The 26,107-nt window shown below is 43.8% G+C and overlaps 1 protein-coding gene across 2 annotated transcripts; it reads right to left on the reverse strand.

The window, feature by feature from the left end:
- Positions 1 to 215: 215 nt before the first annotated feature.
- Cpa4 (carboxypeptidase A4) lies at positions 216 to 24,836 on the reverse strand. 2 transcript variants are annotated; one of them, XM_008846340.3, is made up of 11 exons: positions 24,739 to 24,836; positions 18,768 to 18,849; positions 18,202 to 18,336; positions 16,774 to 16,872; positions 13,258 to 13,359; positions 11,984 to 12,088; positions 11,060 to 11,170; positions 9,892 to 9,982; positions 7,615 to 7,814; positions 6,729 to 6,813; positions 216 to 1,741 (listed from the first exon to the last, which is right to left on the reverse strand). In XM_008846340.3, the coding sequence occupies exons 1-11, from the start codon at positions 24,804 to 24,806 to the stop codon at positions 1,554 to 1,556; spliced, it is 1,266 nt and encodes a 421-aa protein (XP_008844562.1). In that variant the 5' UTR covers positions 24,807 to 24,836; the 3' UTR covers positions 216 to 1,553. The 2 variants fall into 2 exon arrangements, with proteins under 2 accessions (XP_008844562.1, XP_029425886.1); XM_029570026.1 differs by lacking the exon at positions 216 to 1,741 and adding an exon at positions 4,657 to 4,677.
- Between the last annotated feature and the right edge of the window lie 1,271 nt (positions 24,837 to 26,107).

Raw genomic sequence — 26,107 nt, forward strand, 5'->3', positions numbered from 1 at the left:
CTGAAAAGCGAGGATCTAAACCCAGACCAGAGTGAAATCACCAAGGTAACATTGCCCTAGAGGCCCCTCAGCCTGATGAAAAAGGCCTTGGTACAAATCATATGATAGGGACAGGGATTAAAATTTACTTTTGACATTATAAAGAGCTGCATATTCAAGACTGTGGCTCGGTTCCATTCAGGTGAAAGCGAAAAATAAAGGATGATCATGAGACTCATACTGAATATTTATTGGATTATGAGGACACACCAGATGCTGCACAAATCCTAGGCAGAAGGTTAAGATTTACAGACATGATTGAAAAAAAGAAAAAATGAAAAGAAAAAACAGAAAACAAAAACACGAAAAAAAAAAAAAAAGGACAGATGGTATATGCTGAGACAAGAAAAAGAGGTATGTCTGACTGATGAAGTCGTGTTCCACATAGGTCCCCTGGCCCAAGATGCAAAATAGAAAACAACTTTAAAAACAGGAAGAGGAAGCACAAGATATACACTAGAGCCAGAGCTGGAATGTGCTGAGACCCTGAGATTATCCAGGCCAGAGGGATGATTTAGGACCTGTGGGGTGAGGGCAAGATCTTTGAAGTCAGTTCAAAAGGCAGAGTAGAGCTGAGCCGGACAGGACAGATGGGGCTAATTGAGTGATCTTGCAATCTAGCTCCCATTTCATCCATGATCCCTGTGAGCAGGGCCTACAGTGCTGGTGACCCCTTTGTGGATCTCAGTGACACTGAATAGCAAAGGGAAGAAAGTGACAAGAAGGGGAATCATCAGGACACTCTGAGTCTCCTGATGGGAAGAGAGCAAATAAAAAGAGGAGTGGTGCCTGGAGTGGTGGCGCACGTCTTTAGTCCCAGCGCTTGGGAGGCAGAGGCAGGCCGCGCTTTGTGAGTTCAAGGCCAGCCTAGTCTACATAATGAGTTCCAGGCCAGCTGGGGCTACAGGGAGACCCTGTCTCAAAAAGGCAAAAAAAAAAAAGAAGAAGAGTGGAAAGGCCTATGCTGATGGTCCTGTGGGATTTGTTCCTCAAAGAAAAGTGTTTCTGAGCTGGATATGATGGTGCCCAGCCACTTGAGAAACTGAGGCAGGAGGACTGTTTGACCCCAGGAGTTTCAAGCTAACATGGGCAACATAGTAAAACCCTGTCTTTAAAAAAAAAAAAAAAATTCAGAAACAGAAAAATTAAAGGAAGTTCAACTAAAGATAAGCTTTGTCTCCTATAGCACTTGCCATGGGTCCCCACCAGAGCCAGATCCCTAACTTGGCTAGATATGAAAGAGACCAGAAAACCATCAGAGATGTTCTAAAAGTGAGGTAATGACCTTGAATGTAGCCTGCCTAACCAGCTGAGGGGATGGAAAGGCACACCAAGGGCTCAGCAAAACAGCAGGAACAAACATGGTACTGACAGGAGTGCTCTCATGGGTCACCACCAGGATGCGTGATCTCCAGGGAGCTGTACTGAAGAGGAGCTGGCAATGTTCTCTGTCCACCCAGAGGGATCGGACCCACACATGAAGGAGTGAGCTCCTTTAATAATGGCCTTTTTGACTAGTAGAGGTTGTCCCGTACATGCTCCATGATGGTCTTCAGCCCTAGCCAGGTCTCCTCCGCAGTGGGGATGATCTGGCTGGCTGGCAGGAGGAAGCCATAGTGCCCAGTGTCTCTCAACTCAAATGTGAATGAATACTTGATGCCGTTGTCATACGCCCAGTCGATGCTGCTCCCACTAGCTGGATCTGTAAGTCAGAAGAAAAACCTAGTTCCCTTCAGACCTCCATGAGACAGGACTAGACCTCTGCCTAAATGGAGTTCCTTAGGAAGTCAGATTATTTCTGAAAGTCATCAGGTCCAAGATATATATGCCCAAAGGCATATCTACTCCATCTATAGATCTCAGGTCATCCTGTACCATGAAGGGCTATGCTAGTCTCAAACTAAGAGATATTAAATCCTCATTCCTGGATCTGGAGGGATGGTTCAGTGGGTAAAGGGCTTGCCATGCATGAATGAGGGTGGAGTTCAGATCCCCAGAACCCACATAAATGCTAGTTGAACATGATGATGCCCTGTAAACCTTGGGAGGCAGAGTCAGGTGATCCATGGAGCAAACTGGCTAGACCAGGTGAATCGGCATGCTCTGGGTTCAAGTGAGAGGAGAATAATCAAAAGGGACACTGATGCCTCCATGTGCATGCACATATATACATGTACTCACACACATGTGAATATGCATATACGCAAGTTCACACACACACACACACACACACACACACACACACACACACACACACACATAACAACAACTACAAAAACCCTTATTCCCACCTTGTCACTAACTCACTGTAATCCTGCAGGTCACTCAAACCTGTCTTTTTGGAGACAAAGTGAGGTAGACATCCCCCTTTTAGTCCCAGCGACCCCTCTTTCCTTGAAGTTGTGGCCTTGTGTCATCCTCTCTTACACAGGATAAGGCTGGCCTCACCCTCAGACCTAACAGGCTATTGCAGAAAGATATCATGAGAACCAGCATGGTTCTTGCTTATTCTTGGGTCACTTGCTCTGGGGAAAACCAGCTGCCATGACATATGGACACTGAGGAAGTCCAATCAATAGACTTAGTGAAGAACTACAACCTCCTGCCAGTAATCAGCGCTAATTCATCAGGCACAGGCACGAGCCACCCTACAAGCAGACTGTCCAGCCCTGACAAGTCTGCTAGACCACAGCCCTGGAATTCATCTTAACTGTGACCTTCTGTAGGACCCCATGCCCCTTGAATTCCTGACCCACAGAAACAGTGTAAGAAAATAAAAGCTTATCATGCTTAGCTTAAGGTTTTAGTTGCATTTTGTTTTGTTTTTTTTTAACAAGCAAGAGATCACTGACACACAAAAGGAAACACATTCCTCCTTGGGACTTCCCTTTGCCAGAAGGCTTGAAAGAGATAAGAGGTCTATTTTTCTGCTTCTTCTCAGTCAAACTCTACTAAAACAAAAATTTGTCCAAACTGCAAAATGTAGATGATCTTCAATAATAAAACTGCATCAACAGCAGGTATTAATTTTTCAGTGTCCGCCATGAGCCAGTCATATCAAAAACTTTATATTCATATCATCGTCTCTAAAAGCCCAGTGATAGGTATTATTACGGTCCTTGGTTTACAGATGAGAAAATCCAGGCTCAGAAGGGGTAATACAGCTAAGGAAATGCAGATGGGAAGTTGCAGAGCTGGAATTGAAATCTATGTCCACCTAATGATTAAAAAAGAGCCCCGTCTACTTCAGGTCCATCTGGTCTACCAACACCTCTGACAAATGAAAACCTGGGTCCTCTTCCTTCCCCTTATTCCTGAGAGCTGTTCCTCATGAAGACATGTACAGCTGTTCTCAAGACACAGTTTCCTCTGCGATTACATGGTCCCAAGGGAAGAGAGCGGGTTTTGCTGTCCTCTCTGAAATCTTTGTGTGATTCCCATAGTCTTTCTACCCTGAGGAAATGCTTCAGCAAAAAACAATGACACCCGACATTCTTTATATGACAAACTCAAGCATTTCAGAACACACTTAAGATTCTAGAAGGAAGCAAAAAAGCTCTGCTTAGAAGTCAAAGTGATCAAGTTCATGAACTTCACTTTATTGAATTCCTTGATCAATGTGTACCTACTTTTGTGTATGAATGTACATGTTCATGTGTGCAGGACATTTGTGTGCACAGGCAAGTAGAGGCCACGGGTCAACCTCAGATACTGTTTCTCAGGTGCTATTCGCCTTGGGTTTTGAGGCACAGTCTCTCACTACTTGAACTTGGCAGTCAGGCTGTCTCCATTTCTTCAGTGCTAGATTACAAGTAGATGACACCATGCCTGGCTTTTTCATGTGAGTTTCGGGGATCAAACTTAGGTCCTCATCTTGTACATCAAGCCCTTTACCAATGGAGCCATCCCCCAATGCATCTTTGAAAAACAAGATGGGAGCATACTATTATCACCGTTCAGCACACTGTATTTTTCAATTAACACTTGAAGATTATTTCCCATCAGCACATATTGATCCACCTCATTCATTCAGGGGCAGCTTAGTGTTTCCCTGTATGAATGCACTGAAAGTGTTTTTATCTAGCCTTTTCCTAATGGGAATTTTAGATGCTTACCAGATTTCTGCAGTGATAAATAATGTTGTCACAAACATCCTTAAGGCTCGTGATTTATCTGAGTCAGATGAGCCCAAAGAACTTAGTAGATCAGAAAGCCTTAGTAAATCAGAATCAGTGAACTGGAGTGGGGGATGAGTTGCTAGAGGGGGTTGACCTGAGAGCCAAATATGTGGCCATGACAGTCTGACGGAAGGAAGAAGACAGAAAACTCAAAAAAAAGCAGACACAGATCAGTGGGAGGAAATGGGGTGGGGGACAGATGTGAGCAAGGTCTAACCATATGCATGATGAAAACACTATCATAAAGCCCACTATTCTGTACATTAACTTTAGAAATCATTCATTTAAAACATAAAAAGCAGACACAAGAATTAAAACAGCAAAACAGGGTGGGGCTATTTCACAGAAAGACCTTACAGTCCACAATAGCATAGAGGTCCTCAGAATGTAGTAACTGATCTTCAGAAAACTTCTCAATTGTGAAAAGTGGGAGAAGAGGCTGAAATCTCTTCCTTATGCTCTGTTTAAGAAGGCAAGAAAGTGTGAAGTCCATTTTAGAACTACTGCAAAGTCCATTTTAGAACAACTTCATCTAAAATGGTTAATCAAAGAAAAAGGTCTAGCACTTAAAAGAACAAATGTTAACCATGGACTGGAAGGCATGCCAGAGCCCTTGGGGTTAGAAAGAATGCTAATTTTTTGTTGTTGTTGTTGTTTTGTTTTTTGGTCTTTTTGAAACAGGGTCTCCCTGTAGCCCCAGCTGTCCTGGAACTCACTATGTAGACCAGGCTGGCCTTGAACTTACAGAGATCTGCCTGCCTCTGCCTCCCAAGTGCTGAGACTACAGGCGTGCACCATCACGCCCAGCTAAGAATGCTAATTTTTAAAAATCGCTTTTTTAGAAAGCAAGGAAAGTAGGAAGAATACAGAAGATGGATTCTAGAAAGAGACAGGAGGTTTTATGGCTCTGAGTCACCATCAGGAGAGCCTTCCTTTGCTTCTGAAAGAGGCATCTGGTGAGTACCCTTTGATTTGGCTCAACTCAAGCTGGGGCAAAGAATGCGTTTGATGTGGGAGGACAAGGCTATTATTTAAACTGACGTTTGACCCAAAAGCAGGAACCCTGGTGACCCACAAAGATCTTTGGGAGGACCTCCTCACAGGGCTCCTAGTGAGACTCCATTAGCTTTCTTTGGTCCCTGGTTCACTTCAGGCTGATTAAGCAGAGGGTGGAGAAAGTCTCCGGATGGATGTGTCTTCTGAAGAGTTTACAACACTAATGGCAATAAACCATGAATAATTAATGGGTTGTTGCTGCAATTAGCAACATAAACACCAGCATCATGCTAACTGCTCTATGCAGTTCTGTGGCATGGGTGCGGAGATAAGGAAACGAGGGTGCTAAGATCTAACAGCAGAGGAGGCCCAGGGGCAAAACAGCATCTTCCCTAAAGAGGTCTGAAGGGAAAGCCAGGACCATGAATCAGGAGAGCATGTGTTCCAGTGCTAAGGAGGAAAGGAATCTCAGCAAGTTTGCAGGCTGAGAGGGCCGGACAGTGGCTACAGAGAAGGCCCTGTAGAGGGGCACTCCTGTACAAGGGAGCAGCATTGTGCTCTCGTGTTCATGTCTCCCATCTAACTGGAGTTGTGGAGTATGGTATTTTCTCCCATTTGAAGACAAAGTCCCAAAATAAGAGAACCAGTAAATATCAACATCAACAGGAATCCAGTAAAATGCTCAGGTGAAACTAAAACAAAGGTGTGTCCTCAGAATGAGGCTGTAGGCAAAAAGCCTCAAAACCAAATCCAGGTTTTGGGGTTTGGTGGTTTTGTTTTGTTGTTTTGCTTGGCATTGATTGTGGTTAGGAGGAATCCCTAGCCCTTGTTCACTTCTGACAGGCACATAAAGGATCTCACAAAGGTGGTGGGTTTCTTTTGAAAATGGAAAATAGAGAGCTGAGGAGATGACTCAGTTAATGAAGTGCCACCATACAAGTATGAAAACCCTAGCATCCGCAAGTCAAAGCTGGGCGTGGTGACACAGGTCTGTAACCCCAGGGATAAGGAAGCAGAGACAGGCAGATCCCTGGAGCTTGCTGGCCAGCCAGTCTGGTCAATCAGACTATCTCTGGGTTGAGTGAGAGACCCTGTCTCAAAACATAGAATGGAGAACCATAGAGGTAAGACATCCAGCACTGACCTCTGGCTTCCACATGTGCACTCACACACATACACTAAACACACACATACAAAATGGAGACTGGGCTTGATATACATTTTTATAAACCACATCAGGATACTTAATGCAAATGAGGAATGCACAGTCTACCCTGCTGACAGGACCTAACTCATCAGCAGCACATGATAAATAGCATGACAGCAGTAGTGACACTGATGAAGATGACTGTCTACAGCAGCCATTGTCACACAGGCCTAACATAAATTTGGTCTATTACTAACCACAAAAACAATCGGACAACACAGGAACTCACACTTGCAGTTCTCCTCCCATTCCATTCCAAGTTTCCTCCCAAGGCACTTTCTAAATAACTCACACACAGGGGTACTCACAGACGGTGGTGCAGGTCGGTCCTACTCGGTACTTAGTGCCTGAGCGGGAAGCCAGGGCTTCAGCTGCCCTCCTTGCCACGTCATCCTGGAAGGGAGTTGGCAGAGTAAGAGAGGATGGAGGTGAAGAGAGATCAGTGAGCACTGTGAAGGCATGGGTGTTACACTCTTACTAGAAGAGCTGCGTGCAAGCTTTCCAAAGATCTGGTGAGCTGCTTGCCAACCTGTTAGGCTTCTAGTTAAGATAGATGACTGAGATATCCTGAGGGAGGGGAATGTCATGTTCAGGAACATGATGAAAGGCCAAGTGTGTTCAAAAGGAAACCCTCGAATGGAGAGAGCCAGAATCTGTTCCACACCTAGCCATGAGTCTGGGAGGGGCTTCTTCAACCCACAGACTCCTGGGCTGGCTGTGGCCTGGTAACAGGGGTGTGCCCAAGTAGACCAGCACAGAGGCACAGGCCTGCAGCTACCCTGCAGATACCAGTGCTGTCCCCACAAGTTTTCACCATTCTGGGGGTGAGTCATGGAATGTGACACTGAGCACCTCTAAGCTAAGACCTATGCCCTCCTTCGTTTCTTCTTTAACTAGAGCAAAGACACCTCCCCAACCACAGTCCTTAGCAAGCAGTGAGCTGGTGACATGTTCTAGTCAGAAAGTCAAGTGAGAAAGCAGGAAGGAGTCTTGGAACTCACAGTTGACAGAGAAATAAGAGGGATTGTCTTCTTTTTGTCCATAGGTCTGGTGGCACAACCAAAAGGTCAGGGAGCTGCTTCTCAGAGCCCTTCATGGTACCCACTCAGGATCCTGGACTTGCCCTCTAAAGCTGTAGATCAGCCACCATGGCAGTGCCAAGATCAAGCAGGCCAGGACCAGGCAGCTACTCACCAGTTCCTCAGCATCTGGGGCCTTCTTGACCGTGTACCCATAGGGGTACATCAGCAGCTGTGAGTAACTGTGCAGGTCAATGAAGCATTTGAAATTCCCATGATTTTGAATAAAATCCACCACTGATTTCACCTCCACTTCAGAATTGGGGTAGGGGCCATGGTATACTTCAGAGCAAGGGTTGTGACTGGTTCCCTCTCCTGTTGAGGACAATCAGTCAGCAACAGTAACCCACAGACCAAGAAGACAGAAATGAAGACACTCAACCCCAAGGACAACTGGAGTGATGGACAGGTTGCTGTCAGATGCCCCCAAGAACCTACCCATGATGGGTGCAGATTCTGAGGAGGAGGTTAGAGAAGGAGGTGGGAGGTGTTGAGTGTGCTACAGATGAGAAGAAAAATTATTGGAACTTCTTTAAATGGATAGAGTTGACCTCGTATTGTGCTAATAGCAGTTGTCATAAATAATTAATATCACACTTGAGAATGAGTTGTAATTAATAAGTATGCTAGATAATTAATATGAATACCAATAAATAATGAAAATGACTCCATTTATTCTGGTGTCAGCTTATTCTCTTGGTTCAGGTCTTAATGACCAACTGCTGCCAAAAATAATCTATTGTTGTGGCTAAAAATCTCTTGATTATTTAGCAGGTATTTAGATAGATTGCTTTCTGCATTACTTCACAATAAGGTACATATGTGTTATGTGTCACGCACGTGTGTGTGTGTGTTTGTGAGCATGCACACGTGATTGGATTAACATCAATGCCCTCAGGTCCTACATTCCAATCAGTTACTTCCCTACAGCCATTATTTTCCCAATGTGTTTTATGATATTTCTATATAATTAAAAGGAATTCATTAAAAATAAAATATCAGAGTGCTGGAGGTGTGGCTCATTTTCAGATTACAAAAAAATTAAGTAAAGCTGAATTTAATTATTTTGTTTTGTTTTTATGTTTTGTGTTTGTTTTGTTTTGTTTTGAGACAGGATTTCACACTGTAGCCCAAAGCAGGCCTGTTATACACCATGTAGCCCACACTAGCCTTGAACTCAAAATAATCCCCGTTTCAGTCTTTTGGATGCATGGAATTGTAGGGGTAAGCAACCACCCCAGCCTTGTTGCACATGATTTTAATATGGCTGATGAGGAAATACCAGCCTAGCCCTAAGCTCATTTAAAAACTATACATACATATACACATATATGTGATATGCCATATGCATATATATATATACATATGTGTGTGTATGTATATGTATCTTTGGAATAGTGGAAAAGAACTATGTGAATTTAAAACTGGAAGGTAGCCAGGTGTGGTAGCACACGCCTTTAGTCCCAGCACTTGGGAGGCAGAGGCAGGCAGATCTCTGTGAGACTGAGGCCAGCCTGGTCTGCATAGCAGGTTCCAGGCCAGCTGGAGCTACAGGGAGACCCTGTCTCAAAAGACCAATAAATTAATAAAATAAAATAAAATAAAATAAAGGTGAGTTTGGATCCTAATTTTTGTCAGCCACGCAATCTTGAGATTGTCTCTGAGCTTCAAGAACAAAATCCACTCCATGGGTAAGAAGAATTATATGGGCAATGGTTGCCTCTTTTGTGGGGATAGCTTTTACATAGCCAAAACTCAGAACCCAGGTTACCTAATTCTCATTCTTCTTCTATGACTGCAAGCTGCTGAGGCTCCTACTTACAAAGGGGAGGCTAACAGCTGGAATGTAATCGTCACAACAGGACCATAACTGTTAGGGTAACAGTGATAACTGGTCTCCTTTGAGTTGCTACCAGAAGCCCTTCTGTCCACCTTCAACTTGCCCAACCATAATTGGAATGGCCAAACTAAGGAAGGACCTTGGATTCACGCATCTTAGATGTGAGAGGTTTTTAAAATATTAGTAAGGGCTAGGAGTATAGGTCAATGGAGCACTTGCCTAGAATTCACAAGGCCTCACCATAATATACAAATAAATATATCAATGATTTAAATTAACATAGTTATAATCACAATACAAAGATGGCCTGTCCCACTGTTGTCTCAGGGGGACAGGGATTATTAAATCATTCCCTTTCAAAGTCACAGCAATAAAACTTAAAAACAAAACAGACAGAATACAGACACAGAGGACCTAGAGAATGCCCTGAGTCTCTCAATGAATAGAAAAATAAAACTAGAATGGAAACTGGCTCCCTGACCAGGCTCCAGGCACAGGTGGACAGATACATCCAGTGATGGTAGGATAAGAAACCATATCCCCCCCACCTACCTGCAAAACTTGCATTCCAGTTTCTATTTGGATCAGTACCAATGCAGCGGCTTCCTGGGTTCCGAGACCGTGTCTTCCTCCATAATCGGTTCTGAAAAAGCCACGCAAGGGTATGTCAGGACACAGAAGGAATGAAGGGTTTCTCTGGGGGGCTAAGATCACGATAGATGAGCTGAGCTGTGTGTGGCCCTGCCTGGGGGCACATCTTGGCGCCAGTCCTCATGCCTGGGCAGTCTGCTCTCAAGTCTCAGAGAGAAAACAGTGTGTACTTCTGGCTATAAGACAGGGGCTCCCCGAAAATGCCCTGATGAGGACTTTATACACAAGAACCAAGCTGGTCTCATTTGAATCCATTGAATAACTATTGGCTTAGGTAGAAGTGGGACCAGTGGCCACTGCTGATCACCAATGCCACAGTGGTGCACAGTGCCTATTGTATTCTAAAATATTCTGCTGAATTCAGTCAAACTCTCAACTAGGAGACTAAGGGAACAAATTAAATGCTACAACAAAGAAGCCATCAGCCAAATGCAGAACGTGAGACACTGTACAGGAAATTACTTAGTTTTTCCAACAAATGACTGACATTTTAAAAGACTGTGTTTGGTGGTGCTGCCTAATAGACTGTAGAGACACAGCAACCAGATGCAGCGCACAGACCTTATTGGATCCTGACTTCAACAAATTGACTCCTGGGAGACAGTTTTAAAATAATCGGGGGTGTTAGATGATATTTAAAAACTTCCATTAATATTTCAAAGGTGACAGTGGCATAGTGGGTTTGGGTTTTTATTATTATTATTACCAGCAGCTAAAGGTGCACACTAAGGTAGTTGTGAGTGAACTAACATGATGTATGCTTTAAAATATGTCAGGAAAAAATGTGTAGGAAAAAAAAAAGATGAATAAAAGATTGGTAAAATGTTGAAAATTGTTCAAGACCTACAAAAGAGTGTTCCTTAGACAATTCTCTCCAGGAAAAAAAAAATTTAATTAAAAAAAAAAATTTCCCCCCTTGTTAGTCTCAGCTCAGAAAAATGACCAGAAAATAACATCCAAGGAAGCTCCTAACCTGCACGCTGGTGGGAGCTGTCTCCAAGGGCACTAGAAAATCAAAATTTCAAGAGGCAAGTCCAATCCAAGCCCAAACCATTTGGGAGTCACTCACTTGGGTATGTGTGTACACATATCCATCAGGATTGGCCACAGGCAGCAAGAAAATATCCACTTTCTCCAAGATGGAGGTGACAGCTGGATCCTTCTGATAATCAGCTACAATCTAAGCAGAGACAACATGCTTGTCAGCTACATCGCGGCAGGCCAGGTTCGTAGGTCTCCCCATATGTCTTCCTCAGACACCCAGCACTCCCCTAGAATGGATGATCTCACAATGGTCTCCAGTCTCTTTTTAATTTTTTTGGTTTTTTTTAGACAGGGTCTCCCTGTAGCCCTAGCTGTCCTGGAACTCACTATGTAGACCAGGCTGGCCTTGAACTCACAGAGATCCACCTGCCTCTGCCTCCCGAGTGCTGGGATTAAAGACATGTGCCACCACATCTGGCTAAGGCTGACCTCCAGTCTCTTAAGCCTCCCTGAAGCCCCATGGTTTCTGAGAAGCCCTCTGAGTCCCTCAAACAGAACTGTATAACAACTTTAACTGCAAGAAGTTAAGTGGGAGGTACTCACTTTGTTCACCCTCCCAGGAAAGGAATTCTATATGGACCACCTTTCCCTCCCAATGCTGGCTTAACACAGAATTTCTTGAAGGATCTTGGGGTAGTATGAGAATCCTGAAGGTCTTCAGGGCTTAGAAGGGGATGAAGGCAAAGTTCATCTGAGTCTGATGCTGAGTATAGCTCTGATCCTTTTGCAGGGTCCTCTGTGAACTGGTGTCTCAGGCCCACCTTTGAAATGCTCTCCTTCCCTTTGTCACTTAGCCACAGTGCATTGACCAAGGGGCCTTGACCATTTCCTTCTCCCATCTGAAAAGGTCCCAGCCTACCAGATCTGTGCAAGGCACCTTCCCAACCTCATTCCCTGGCCCCCCACCCCAGGCCCACCAGAATCCTTGGCTAATTCCAGGTGACATGACCTTCCTTGCTGTCCAGATGGCGGTGGCCTGTGAGATCCACTCACGGGAATGGATGCCTGCATTCAGCCAAATGGCCGGCCGCTGCTTGCCTCCTCCTGTGCTGAACTGCAGAAGGGAAAAGAGGCCAGAAAATGACCTGTCAGCCTGCATCTCGACTCACCTCTCCTCTCCCCAGCTCTCTCCTATTCATTTAATTCATTTAAGATAATTCAGAGACCAAATGTTCCTGAGGGCACCATCTATTTATCAGGCTTATCCGTGACCAGGGAGCTTAATTGGTTGGCTGCAGCTCTGGGCAGCCCAAACATCTCCAGCTTTGGGAGTAAATGGGAAAGAGAAACAATTGGTATTGTGGATCAGAATGCTAGTGTGATTAGAAATAATAGTATGTCTCTTGAAAGATCTCAAATGGTTTCCCAACAGAGAGCAACACAAGGGTGCATGAACCAGGCTGTTTTGCTGATGCAATAAATGAATTCGGTTTTAAATCACGAAGAAGAGGGCTTCACTATAGCCCTTTGTAAATGGCAGTAATGAATTCTGTCTCCTGCCTTTACCATAGCATTGGGGTCTCTTGGGTCAGAGCTTGGTGCTAATGAAGGCAGGGTCTCTATCAGATGGGCAAATAATCTAAATGTAATCATTTTTAAAGGAACCAGCTCAGTGGTATGTCTCCCCTCCCGCTGGTAATTTACTATAAACCTGGCTTCTTCGGGGCTCCTATGAAGCTAAGGGTTTGGCGAATTCTTAGCACAACCAATTGTTCCATGAATTTCATGCCCAAATTCCATTCTGTCTATTCAGCTGGATTACTTATGTAATTTATGTCATTGTCATAGTTCTCTACCTTCTGTGCCAGTACAGACCTGAATCTGTTAGAAATATCTGGAAATAAGGCTCCATGCAGCCAAGGATCCGAGACTGGGTTTAAAACTGCATCTACCCCAAAATTGGCTTCCTAGGTTCTTTTCTGGTTAAGTAGCCCAAAAAGCAAAATGGAGTTTGTAGGCCCGTCCTCACTTATCTTGCTAGGTGGAAGGCAAGAGCGTGGCCCTCTGAGAATTTCAGTCAGAGCATGGAACAGGACGTGCTCTTTCTAATTGCCCCATGTGAGGCAAAAGCAAGGATTCGATTCAGTCAAAATGTCTGCTGGAACAAAGGTGATGCCCAGCTTCAAGCTCCCCTTGAAGCCAGGAGGTCTAGCAGCTGTCACTCATAGTAGATAAAGGGCTGTGTCTTAGAAGTCAGACCCTTAGAGGAATCTTGGGCCTCACCTTCAGAACATACATGGGCCGCTTTTCAAATGTCTGTCCGATCTTCACTCTGCTTGCCAGGTCAGGAAAATCTGTGGCAATGCTGTCCATTTCATGATAAATCTGAAATGTGAAAAAGTGAACCCAAGGGTTAAAAAATTATTAATTTTTTTAAAATAGGGTTTCCCAGTGAAGCTGAGGCTGAGCTAGAACTTATAATAGCCCACATAAGTTTTGAACATGCAGTCTTCCTATCTTACCCTTCCAGGTCATAGGAAACAAACTATGCCCAACTCAATGATATTTTGAAAGCCAGGTCAGTTCTGGGTGGGTATCTGTGAACTTTATCTTGTAAGTCTCAAATTTCTTCTGGGCCCCAAACCTTAAGGTTGATTATATTATCCACACGGGCTGTTTATTACAAGGAGATGCCTGAAGAGCCATTTTCTGCAGTTTTCTAGAGAATAACATTTCATTTGTCCATAAAATTATAGACTAATCAAGTAAAATGAGAGACTTAAACAGATATTTCTCCAAAGTGTGATCCTGGACGGGACCATCAGAATAGCCCTGCTTAGCAAGGCCCTAGGTAGTAGGACTCTCCAAATTATCTTCCACCAATAAAAAAGCAAAGTATGCACAATTTACATGTATAATATATATAATTACATATGTATATCTATACAAACAGATTGCATATATTATAAAATAAGAAAATGCAAACGGGGGGCTGGGGAGATGGTTCAGTGGCTAAAGTGCTTTCCATGTAAGCATGAGGACTTGAGTTCAGAGGCCCAGCACCCACATAAAAAGCTGTGTGTGGCAGTGTGCAACTGTAACTCTAGGGATGGAAGAGTGGAGCCAGGAGGATCCCTGGGGCTCACTGGCCAACTAGCCTAGCCAATCACTCAGCCCAGGATCAGTCAGAGTCCCTGTCTCAAAAAAAATTTAAAGGTGGAGAGTGAGAGAGGAACCATTTGACATTGACCTCTGACCTCTATACACTCCCTCTCACTCATGCAAGTATATGTGTACACACATAAGCATGTAAACACACATAAAAATGAATAAATAAATACAATAAAAGTTATAAATGTCTTCTACCATCCTAGTGAGCCATGTTGCCTACCTAACTTTGGAGATGATTTCTCTAAAGGTTTTATGACAGAAAGTAATCAAAAGTTGTAAATAGTGGTTAAGAATATACTTGATTGCTTTCAGGGAAAAAAAGTTTTATTAAATAGTTGATCAGCTGGGTATGGTGGCACATGTGTACAATCCCAGGACCTGGGAGGCAGAGGCAGAGAACTGCAAGTTTGAGGCTAGCCAGAGATGCATAGCAAGACCCTGTCCCCCAAAAATCAAACAAGCAAATAAGCATTTATCCTTTTTAGTTTCAAAAATTATTTGCAGGCCAAAAGAAGGAAATAAACAAATTTGTTTAGTCCTGGGGAGAGCTGGAGATATAGCACAGTGGTAGAGCATTTGCCCAACATGTTCAAGGCCCTGGGTTCTATCCTCAACACCACAAAAGAAAAAGAAAGAAGGAAGGGAGGGAGGGAAGGAGGGAAAAGGGGAGGGGGAAGGGGAAGGGGAGAGGAGGGGAGGGAAAAGAAAAGAAAAGAAAAGAAAAGAAAAGAAGAAAAGAGCTATATAGCAGAGGAAAACGTGCAATCAATGTGCTCCAAGGACCTATTGCAGACTGGCAGTCAGCTCAGCACAGCGAGCAGAAGCAAGAGCCACTTCCCAAATACATAGGCAAGCCATTTAAAGTGCACGGCAAGTGGCTCACAGTCAGTTCAAACACTCCAACCTAGAAAACTGTAGATACCAGAAATGAAGGGGAAATTAACTACTAGAATGGAGGGCAGGAGAGGAAGCCCTAGTTGTAAGGGTTTACAGTCATCCATGAAGAGGAACAGAGGGTTTAGGATCCAGCATGGAAGAAAGAGAATAATTTGGCTTTTAAAAGGTCTTGGAAACTGAGGAGATGACTCAATCTGTAAAGTGCTTGAAATGCAAGCATGAGGACTTGAGTTCAATTCCCCAGGACCCAAAAACAGGCATAGCAGAGCTCATTTACACATACATACACATACATACATACATACATACATACATACACACATACATGCATGCATAGGAAGTTTTTTTGAAAGCACCAAGTTGTATCCAGATGTGAGGTACAAATTCACACTGTTAGCCACTACCACAGCTCACACAAAGGACCTGAAACTAGAAGTCCTTGCAGAGACAAACATGGAATTCCCACTGGAGACCTAGAAAAGCCTAAGTGACCATAGGAGATAAGCTGTTTAGAGCTAGTTTTAGGAAGAGCCCAAAATGAGCCAGTCAGGAGGGAAATGGCACAGCAACAAGCCTCCAGGGAGCAAAAGTTAGCTAGAGGTCAGCCTACAAGGAACACCCAAGGCCAGAGAGAGCTGAGGCAAGCGGTTAAGAAAATATGGCAGTCTGCAGGTAAGCACAGATGGCCACTCTGGGTCCCTGGGTGACATTTGCAATTGGTTAGCTCAGCTCTAGAGGGCCCCACGTTAATGAGGGTTTGATCTCTGTGTGGGCCCTGAGCTCTGCTTTCGTCCATGGCCTGAGACTGAACTGAACGCCTAACTTTATCCAGCTGCTTTGCAGATGTATGTCATTGGTCACAAGAAAGATCAAGGGGCAGTGTGGTTGGAAGTAAGTGTACACAATAAACAAAGCTACTGACAATCATGGGAAAGAAGCTGAAATAGTTGACCAACCTTTGAACTAATCTCTCATCTAAAAGAAAAACAACTTGAAGTATATACCTCAGGAAAATTTGCCCAGGAACACCATGCTTGCACATAAAGAACAATATGCATTAAGATAGAAAAGAAGGAGAATAGCAATTTAGATTTGTGGGGATGTGCCCAAGCTGGCCGAGTCCTTAGACTAATGAAAGAGATGCTAGGGACATAAAAGACCTGTATTGTTCACGATGCCATTCCATTCTGCAATCTGTTTTGATTTCTCAAGTTCTAATATCATATGAAATTCTGCTCCAAGTTTTTCATTTGAAAATTTGGCTTACCTTGAAAGTCAGTCATCTATATAAAGTGGTTTTTAACTAAACACAGCACCAAAATGCATCAGGGAACAAATATACATTATACGGAGTCATGATAAATGAGTGGAAATATTTGGTTAACCTTGGAAATAACCACTTGTCTACTTGCCTGGAATAAGTGGCATTTAATTCTGGGCTAGGGATTATGATGGAGGAGAAGGTTGAATTAACAAGGACTGGGAATGCTTGCGATAATTTCTTGGCTTTCTTTAAGAGGTTGCTTAAGAAACGAAGGATGTCTACAGGGGAAACTGCAGTTTATGTTTCACAGGCTCTTACATGCTAGCAGGAGTTAAACAACCAACTGGAAAGGACTAAAGTGTACACATTTTAGCCCCTCAGTGGAGGGGTACTGTGCTGAAGTTGGAAGTAAAGAAAGTGGTTACAAAATTCAAGAAACAGAAGTTGGCCTGCTCTGAAACACTCACAGCTTCCAGGGAATGGTAAGATCCATAGTTGAAGCTAGTACCACTCCGCTCTTGACCCTCATTGTGCTGCATTTCTTCATCTTCCATATCTAAAAGCACCTAAAGAAGAGACACATCAACATGGTGAAGTGATCTCCTGGAGATGGTAGGTTCATCTTGGAAAATGGGCCAGCCAAGATGGCGGCACCCTTAGCACAAATGTCCAAGGTCAAAGGGGGAAAGTAACTTAAATTATTCAAACCAAAGATTAAAATTCAAGGAAGTGTAAGTTCATGCTGCCTACTTCTAAAATCTCTTTCATCTTAACTATATCACATTCTAATGCCATTAATTTATAAGGGGTTTAAATTAACTTATGGGGTAGGGCAATGGAATTATCTCTGTTTATTTCTGCCTGAGATCTTTATGATCAACATTCTTGGTTTTATTGAAATGTTTCAGTACATTAAAAACACTGCTGTGTTCATGCCTAGGAGAAAAGCTATAGTTGTGTGTGCTGATCATCACAATCAGTGTTATACAATTTTTTAAAAATCATGCCTTTCATAAAAAAGGGGAAGACCAGATTTTTTTCTATATATCTATAAAACTTTACTTCTTAGTATCCAGTTTACATCACCCATTCAGACCCACTTATACCCTGGAAGCCACATATGTGCTGTTCGGTTATACTACAGTGTGAAATCTCTAGACATCAACTTGCATCTGGTATCCAGTGCCTCTGAAATACACAGCTTGGGAAACCATTCAGAAACAAAGAAATTCTTATAAGCACTCATACTTTGAAGGTTCTTGGCAGATGTCTGTGACGTGTGAGGATGATTAATAAGCTCACAGCTGCTCACACCATCAGGAAACTCCTGGGCCAAATCACCAATTAGTCTATAACTCACCTCGGTGAAGGAGAGATTATGAGCCAGACACTGTCCTGCTGTTCAATACAGGTTGTGGGGCTGGACCATGATATTCCCTCTGCTGGGAGCTATTGGTGACTGTCCCCCTTTCTTAAAAGGTGCTTCCTATAACTGCTCCCACCCCACTCTTGCTTTCTAACTTCAAATACTGGATCATATATGATATAACAGATACTGTTAGATAGATAAGAGAATTGTCTCGATAAAGAGTTGAAGTGAGAATCACTATTACCATTTTAGTAATGATAAAATAGAAGTTCTCAAGGTAAAAAAGGTTATCCAAAAACTCAGACTAAAATGAGGAAAGTCAAGATTTTGATGAGATCTGTGTAGCCCCCTGTCCATATACTACACGGTCCCCCCTAACAAGTTGCTACACTTTACTTCCATCTGCCTCAAGTTTTTCTCCTGTGAGATGAAAAGGATGACATCAGATCTTGAGAATCTCTCAGGTCCAGTCTGGATTAGTGACTTAGTCCTATTCAAAACCAGTCAGAGTCCACGGCCTACCTACCTGTAGGTCTTCAATGGTCACTGAATAGTCTAAGCCCTGGGACTTCAAAAAGGATTTGATTGGCAGCAGACTGACAGAAGGGACCAGAATATCTACAGGCTGATCCAAAGTGGAAGGAGATTTCCAGACATTGAGCTGAAAGGAACAGAAATACAATCAGGTTAAAGGACAGTTCAGGTAAAACACACAAAGAGCTCATTCTTCTAGAATTATTGCCAAAAGCCAGAGGGATCCCCGTGAGACTGAATTCTTCCCAAGGCCAAACATTTCATAAGCATATCAGGTCAGACCTGCCCAGGAAGCAATACCTGGCAAAATCCAAGACACAGCAACCCAAGGGCAACTAGAAGGAGCCCACAGCCCAAGCCTCCATTCTAACAGAACTGCATAGAGTTCTACAGCCTTTCTCCTCCCCTGCACCTGTGTCATTTGTGAGAATGGCACATTGACTAATACAGTATTATGAAAAGAAAACGTTCCAAAATAAAAACAATAGCTCTGTCAGTACAAGAGCCTTTCCCTCTCCAAATTCAGAATATTCTAGAGGATGATGAACTACCACGTACCTTAAAGTTGTCTGAATTCACTAACTGAGTCAGTTTTCTGATCTCGTCTCCATTTCTGACATTAATCCTAAACACTTGGTCCCTGGAGAAAGAGATAGGGAGCAGAAGATAATGGTGAGCTTTCAGCTGGCAAATAAACCCCAAACCACTATCCCAGACAGAACTGGGCTGAAGAAAGGAAATGGTCTAGTCTTTGGTTATAATGTATAGCCATTAAAAATAAGGTTATGTGGCAAGTATGCAAAAGTGCTTATGGTACAACTTTAAGGGAAATATTAATTGAAAGATCAGGACACAAAATTGTATGTATGCCATGATTCCAAGTGTGGAGAAAGCAGATGCATTGGAGGGAAAACAGACAACGGAAGTACACCAAATGCTGACAGTGCTCAAGCTCAGGTCGTGGGATTATAGATGACTTACTTTTTTTCCTCTGGTATCTGTTTTCTGTAATGTGGCCATATTACTTTATAATGAAAAACATACATTTTTGCAGAAAGGAAGGGCCCTGAGTTACACATCAGACTGACTGAAGACACGAAGAAGCACTTCTTCACTGTCAAAGGCAGGGGCTGGAAGCCTGGGAAGAGCCAGGAACTTTTGGGAACAGACCCTGCAACCGGGGAAGGCCAACTGCTGGCCTCTTAGAGACGAAAGACTGAGACAGCAAATGGTCCCTTCCAGACACAGAGCCCTGTGCATGTGCTTTACAATGGAACTGAACATAGACCAGGGTGTGAGGGATTCATGGCAGCCCACAGGGCCTTATGAAGAAGCCAGTGGCAGCCCCCCTTTTGTAGTCTGTCCTGTAATTGTTCTATATACATCATTCTGCTTCTGCAGTGTTGGCAGGGGAAGAGGCCCCCAAAGTCCTGTGTGGGTGGAAGAAGTTCCGAGCCTGAAAAACCGCCTTTGAGCTCTCAGCTCGCTCAGAGAGCCAAGGGAGCCATTAGGCGTTGCTAGGTGACGGTCCAAATGAATCTGCTCTCCACTCTGTCACATGCGTCATCCCTTTGACAGGAGTGAATGCAGGAAGAGCTGTGGAGAGGGCTGTGAGCTGAAGGACCTGTTGACAGAGTAAATGGCTCTGTCACAGGGAGCTAAATGTGAGGCCTCACGTGGAAGCTTCTCACCAGAAAACTGGTTCAGTTTGGGTGGACTTCCGGAGTTTTATTTGGTTCTAGAAAGTTCGGGGGCCCGGGGGGGGGGGGCAGGCATCCCCAGAGATTTAGGCCAGGCCGAAAGAAATAAGGCTTATTACAGTGCTCCTCTCACTTTGAGTGGCTGGACTGGAAAAGGAAAAGAAAAAGAAGGTCATATGAAAGTCTCTGGAGTATGAAAATTATGCATTCACCCACGCATGGTGGGTACATGTTACTTTTTCCAAAATGGTGACTTCACAGCAGAACTTCCATGCTCAAGCCACAACAATGGAACACGGTGATTTTATTGGTCCTGAAGAGGATTAAGTCCACAACCCATACCATCTTGCTCTAATGAGCCAAGCTACACAGGTCCAAAAAACAAACATCTGGACTGCCCAAAGCTGGTTTTCTTCTACCCTAGCTATTCCCCCATGGTCCTGGAAGTGAGCAGCTAACTGTATCCCATGAAAGCTGCCAAGCTCCTTGGACCAGCCTTGGCTTGGCAGGTGTCATATGAACCTGTTATGGTTCAGATATGGTTTGTTTGTGATGCCAGTTTTGTACTAGAAATTTGGTTCTCCAGGATGGCAATGTTGGAAGGTACTAGGAGCTTACAGAGGCAGAGCCAGGTGGGCCTTAGAAGGGGGTTGATGCTAGTTTTATCGTGTTACTTCCTTGAAAGTAGATTAAAAAGAGTGAGCCTGCAGGGACCATGGAAACAGAGGGGGGCTGAAGGATTATGAGACAGAGGCCAGGGAGGACAGGTGCAAAACAGGGTCTTCTAGACATGACAGGAGGACAACTGGACTCATGAGCTCATAGCAGTTGTGGTTGCCTGCACAAGACCCATACAAGATCAAGACAGTCAACATTCTAGCATGGAAAGTGGAGGTGTTTACAAGCCTCTACCCTTAACGGATGAGTTCTGGACAGTTGATGGCTTCAGGTGAAAGGGGAGTCAGTTTTCCTTAAGCATGTGGCCCCTTGTAGGTCATCCACCCTCCAGTGGATGGCCCCACACACAGGAACACATGGACAACCAACCTGGGCTTGAGGCCTGGACTGAATAAAAAGAAGGAAGCTAGTTGAGCATGAATGTTAATCTCTCCCTTCTTCCTGACTGTGGATGTCATGTGGCCAGCTGCTTCAGGCTCCTGCCACCTTGACTCCCACCATGATGGACTATACCCTCAAACTGTGAGCCAAAATAAGTCCTTTCTCCCTTAGGTTGCTTTTGTCTGTGCATTTTATTATGGCAACAGGAAAAGTAACAAATGTACCCAATGTCAAGTATTTTGTTATAAAAAATGGACTGATAGAAAACCCATTGGGCTCACAAAGAGTTGGACTACAGCCCTGGGAAGATGGAGAGTTAATCTGACCTCTGAGGACAAAGACCCATCTATTAAACTCATGCTTTGCCACCACCCATCCCCAACACTACAGAGAAAGGAGTGTCTTAAAAGAGAGCCTTTTAGGGGATGGAGAGATGACTCGGTAGCTAAGAGCACTTGCTGCTCTTGCAAAGGATCCAAGTTCAGTTCCCAACACCCAAGTTGAATGGCTCATAACTGCCTGCAACTCCAGTTCCTGGGTATTGATGCCTCTGGCCTCTGTGGGCACCTGCGCTCACATGTGCATACCCACACAGAGACAAATAACTAAAAATAATAAGAACAAATATTTTTTTACAAGAATGGTAAAAATAAATTTAAAAAAATTAAAATAAGTGTGGAAGAAAGATCCTATGCATCAGCAACTTGAATGACTAAGTTAGATCTTTGTAAAATAGAACTGGTGGGCTGGAGAGATGGCTCAATGGTTAAGAACACTGGTTGTTCTTCCAGAAGACCTAGGTTCAAATCCAAGCACTCACATAGCAGCTAACAACTGTCCGTAATTCCAGTCCCAGAGGATCTGACAGCCTCTCTGACCTCCGCAGGCATTGCACGACACAGGTGCACTTACCTACATGCAGCCAAGACACACACACACACACATAAAATCAAAAAAAAAAAAAAAAACCAGTGCTGGCTAGAGCAACACAAAGAAGGGGAGGATGGAAAAGAAAAAGAAAAAGAAGGTCATATGAAAGTCTCTTTGGAGTATGAAAATTATATTATGCATTCACCCACGCATGGTGGGTACATGTTACTTTTTCCAAAATGGTGACTTCACAGCAGAACTTCCATGCTCAAACCACAACAATGGAACACAGTGACTTTACTGGTCCTGAAGAGGATTAAGTCCACAACCCATACCGTCTTGCTCTAATGAACCAAGCTACACAAGTCCAAGAAACAAACATCTGGAGTATTGAGGAGGCTAAACAGAAGCTGGTGCAGAATAGAACACTACCGTATACCCTCCTCCACCCCCTGCATGCTGTCTGAGTTCCAGCCCTGCTGAAATCCCACATTCACCATGTACTTTTGCCTTTGTACGCCTCAAACCTGCTGTTCTCTCTGCTTGCAATCCCGGTCCTTTCCTTAAGTGCCAGGAAGTCTCCCACCTAGTCTTCAAGACAAGTTCATGTCACTCAAGAAGCTTTCCCTAACCAGAGTTGAGTACAGTGGCACTAAAAATTGGCAATGGTAAGCTCTAACATTATTCTTATGAACATCAGCCCATCGATTTCTGAAAGCAGAGGGGTATCATACAAACAGCAGTCTGTTTAGGACATGACAATGGTTGAGCACACCCTATCTGTACCAGCCGGAAATGCATTCAAAGACCTTAAACTTGAACTCTTTCTGGAGATAAGAGATTAGCTTGGGAGAGGGGATATGTTGGAATTTGCAGGTAGTTGTCCATCCCTCCTATTCTATGTGGTTATTTTAGCAGCTCTTCTGGCCTTCAATTCCCAGTACATCAAACTGCCTTTAGCATCATGATTGGTAAAAGCTGCTCACTCACTCTCACACCCGTCCCATATTCAGGACAATCAGTAATTGTTTTAATGACTAAGCTTCTATCCTTCTCCTGATTACCAAGCAAGCAGCTAAGTGGTCAGTTCTTGGCACCTCTCTCACCTGCATCCCTACCCAGGCTTTGCACTGTGACGAATGGTATCAAGAGATGGCTTCACAAAACTCTGATTATTGCTAGCTACCACGGAACTGATATTATGCGTCCTGTGACTGCTTCCTGTTTTCTGCCTGCCCAACACCTCCTCATATCCTTGCCATTGTCTCATCCTTAAGATGCCTGAAGATGAGGACAGAAAATAGCAGCAGAACAAGAGAGACTGGACAAGGACAGGAGATGGAGGACAGACTAGCCAATCTCCAGCCTGGCTTCTCGAGCATTCAGATGCTCACAGGCCAGCTTCCCTGTACACTACACGTGCACTGAATTGGGTGACCAGGACATGCCAGTGGGTCCTGGCAAAGATTCTCCTACTGTGGATCCCTACTGTGAAGTAAGAGCAGACTTGGAGATGGCATGCCACTATCAGTTAAAACCATTTATGATCAGCTCAGGCATGCAGCCTTTTCTGTGCAAAACTCCTGCAGTGAACACTCTGGGACCCAGTCCCACTGTCTCAGCCCAGTGCCCACTGTATCATGAGAAAGGTCTATATCCTGCGAAATAGAGATTTTCAGCCACATGAATAGCTGCAGTGGGAGCATGACAGCTCCATGCGTCAGCCCACACAGCAGCAAGTGTAGTTATGACTCACCTACTGCTGAGCTGTCTGTAGAAAAATCGTCCTCCCTGGCCACCTGCTATGCCTAACCCCTCTGAGTTATTTGTCAGAGGAGGCACAGGTATGAACAGAGTCATCACCACAAAAATTACTCAATCTTATATGAGTAATTGCTTCAATAAACAATCCCCAAGTTCCTTTGACCAGATAGTATAATAGAGAATAAACTAGCAGATACAAATAGACTAGTGAGATAGAGGATTCTATTTGACTGACTTGTGTTATAGAAAAAGGGTATGTGCTTTGCATTCTGAGTTCCAGCTTCCCTGCTTACCAGCTAAGTAGCTTTGGGCAGGTTCCTTAACCTTTTTATGGCTGTTTTTTTTTGTTGGTTGGTTTTTTTTTTCATGTTTAAATTGAAGAAAATAACACCCTTGCCTGACAGAGTTGCTGCATGATCCAAAAGATAATGTACATGAAAGCTCTTTGCAAATGGCAAAGCATTATGCAGTAATGAGTTATTATAATACAGTCTTCTAGCAGGGTACCAGAGCATCCCTTTCATCTCCCCTTACCTCCCACAATTCCTGGCCTTCACCAACCTCAAAGCCTTCTGTATGGAGCATGTTGAAGACGTACACACACACTCACAGAGTCCCAGTATGTGTCCCTGAGGATCAATTTTCATAGCTGGAGCTAGGCAAGACCTATTGAACCTCCTTGTTCAGAAACCCATGAGAAAGCACCAGCTGTGCACAGGTATCACCACTGACAGGGAGTATCTGTCCCAGAAGCCGGGGACCCAGCTTTTCCCTTTAAGCATGGCAGAAATTAACAAAGCATTTCTGGCCATTCTTCGTAATTAACAATGTAGGAAATGTCTGAGACTGACCTTAGAAAGAAGAAAAAGAATCAGAATTAGCAGGAGACAAGGGAGCTGGGGAGGGTCTGTGAAGACCACTAGCTCCGATGTCCCAGAAGAAATCAAGTCTCAGAGAAGTAGCTTGCTCTGGATGACACAGGGACAAAGAGGAGATAAAAGCCCAGGCCCTCCTTCAAGCCCTACTACCTAAAGTATAATCACCCATTCCTTTGCAATTCCATTTGGCTTCTAAATTGCTGATATAACTAAATAACAACAACAACAACAACAATAATAATTTCAAAAGGAACTTACCCAAAGAATTTTTCTCGGCTACAGGTGCCTGACCCAACAAGGGCCCCAAAGAACAGTAACCACCTCATGTCTCAAGGGTGTCAGTCACACACTGACTGAGTCAAGTTGTATTTATAAGGAGCCTGAGGCAGACTCATATCCTCAAAAATGCTAATGTGGTTCTCCAGCACCCTTCCAGCTCTGACGAGGCGGGCCCCAGCCAAGGCCTCCTCCATTCCTTTCCAGTGATGAAGCCTGAACCTCTCCATCTACACGGCAGGAACTTGCTTCACAGGCTGGAAACGTTTGTACCCAGGGTGCCATATTGCTCATCTTTTGGCATCTAAATAGTGTTTTTTGAATAAGTGGAAAGATCCCACAGTGCTGTATGGAATTTATACTGATAGGAGAGACCCGATTGTAAACTTGGGATAAAGCTACCTTTAGAGCAATTTAAAAAAAAAAAAAAATGTGAAGCTTAGCAAGCAACCATAAGCCAAAATTTATGGCCTCTTACAGATTTAAGGCCTAATTTTTAGAATTACATTAAGAAAATAGAAATATGTGTGGTAAATGGTATAGGAAGGAGGTGTTATTCTGAATAAATTGTTTCCTTCAGATCTGAATGACAAAGATTGATGAAGTTTGTTTTCTTTTTTTATTTTTAAAATATTTTATTATTTTTATTTTATTGGACAAGTATATTGTCTGCATGTATAGGAGTACAACCATGTCATGCAACGCTAGAGGAGGTCAGAAGAGGGGCTCAGATTCCCTGGGAACTGGAGTTACAGATGGTTGTTAGCCACAGTGTGGGTGCTGGGAATCGAACCCAGGTCCTCTGGAAGAGCAGCCAGTGTTTTTAACTGCTGAGCCATCTCTCCAGTCCCTTTTATTTTTATGAGACATGAGCTCTCTTTGTAGCCCAGGCTAACCTTGATCTCAGAGTCCTCCTGTCTCAGCCTCCCAGGTGCTAGGATGACTGGCTTGAGCCACTAACCCCAGCTCTTGATGAAACTAGGAATAATGAGGTTTTCTGAGGCTTCGCTACTCTATCTGGCATCTTTTCTACTAAGTGGAATAAATGGAAGATAGTCATGACATCGTGGCTTATTTTCAGGCTCTTCAGTCTTTGACTCTGTCCCAGAAGCTCCAGTTCTTCCCCTCCTGCTGTCCCATGGACTCTTTCCACATCTGCTCAAGGGGAGTAGATATAATCAAGGGTCATGGTTGCTAGTGTTGAGGGAAAATTATTCTGACACTTGTTAAAACAGGAAGATTTTACTCAATATTATTGCAGTAGAGATCACATGGCTACAGCAGTAGGGGAGGTGAACTGTTCTCAAGGCCAAATGCAGCAAAGATGGTAGAGGCATAAGAGGGTCAGAAG

This window comes from Nannospalax galili, unplaced genomic scaffold, assembly GCF_000622305.1.
Source record: "Nannospalax galili isolate Female #2095 unplaced genomic scaffold, S.galili_v1.0 scaffold660, whole genome shotgun sequence".
Lineage (NCBI taxonomy): Eukaryota > Metazoa > Chordata > Mammalia > Rodentia > Spalacidae > Nannospalax > Nannospalax galili.

Coding starts and splice junctions, on each gene's coding strand:
- Cpa4 (XM_008846340.3), bottom strand. CDS start 24,806: ATGAGGTGGTTACTGTTCTTTGGGGCCCTTGTTGGGTCAGGCACCTGT. Junction 18,850..24,738: donor AGCCGAGAAAAATTCTTTGG/GTAAGTTCCTTT, acceptor CTCTTTCTCCAG/GGACCAAGTGTTTAGGATTA. Junction 11,171..11,983: donor CCATCTGGACAGCAAGGAAG/GTCATGTCACCT, acceptor GTCTCTGCTTAG/ATTGTAGCTGATTATCAGAA.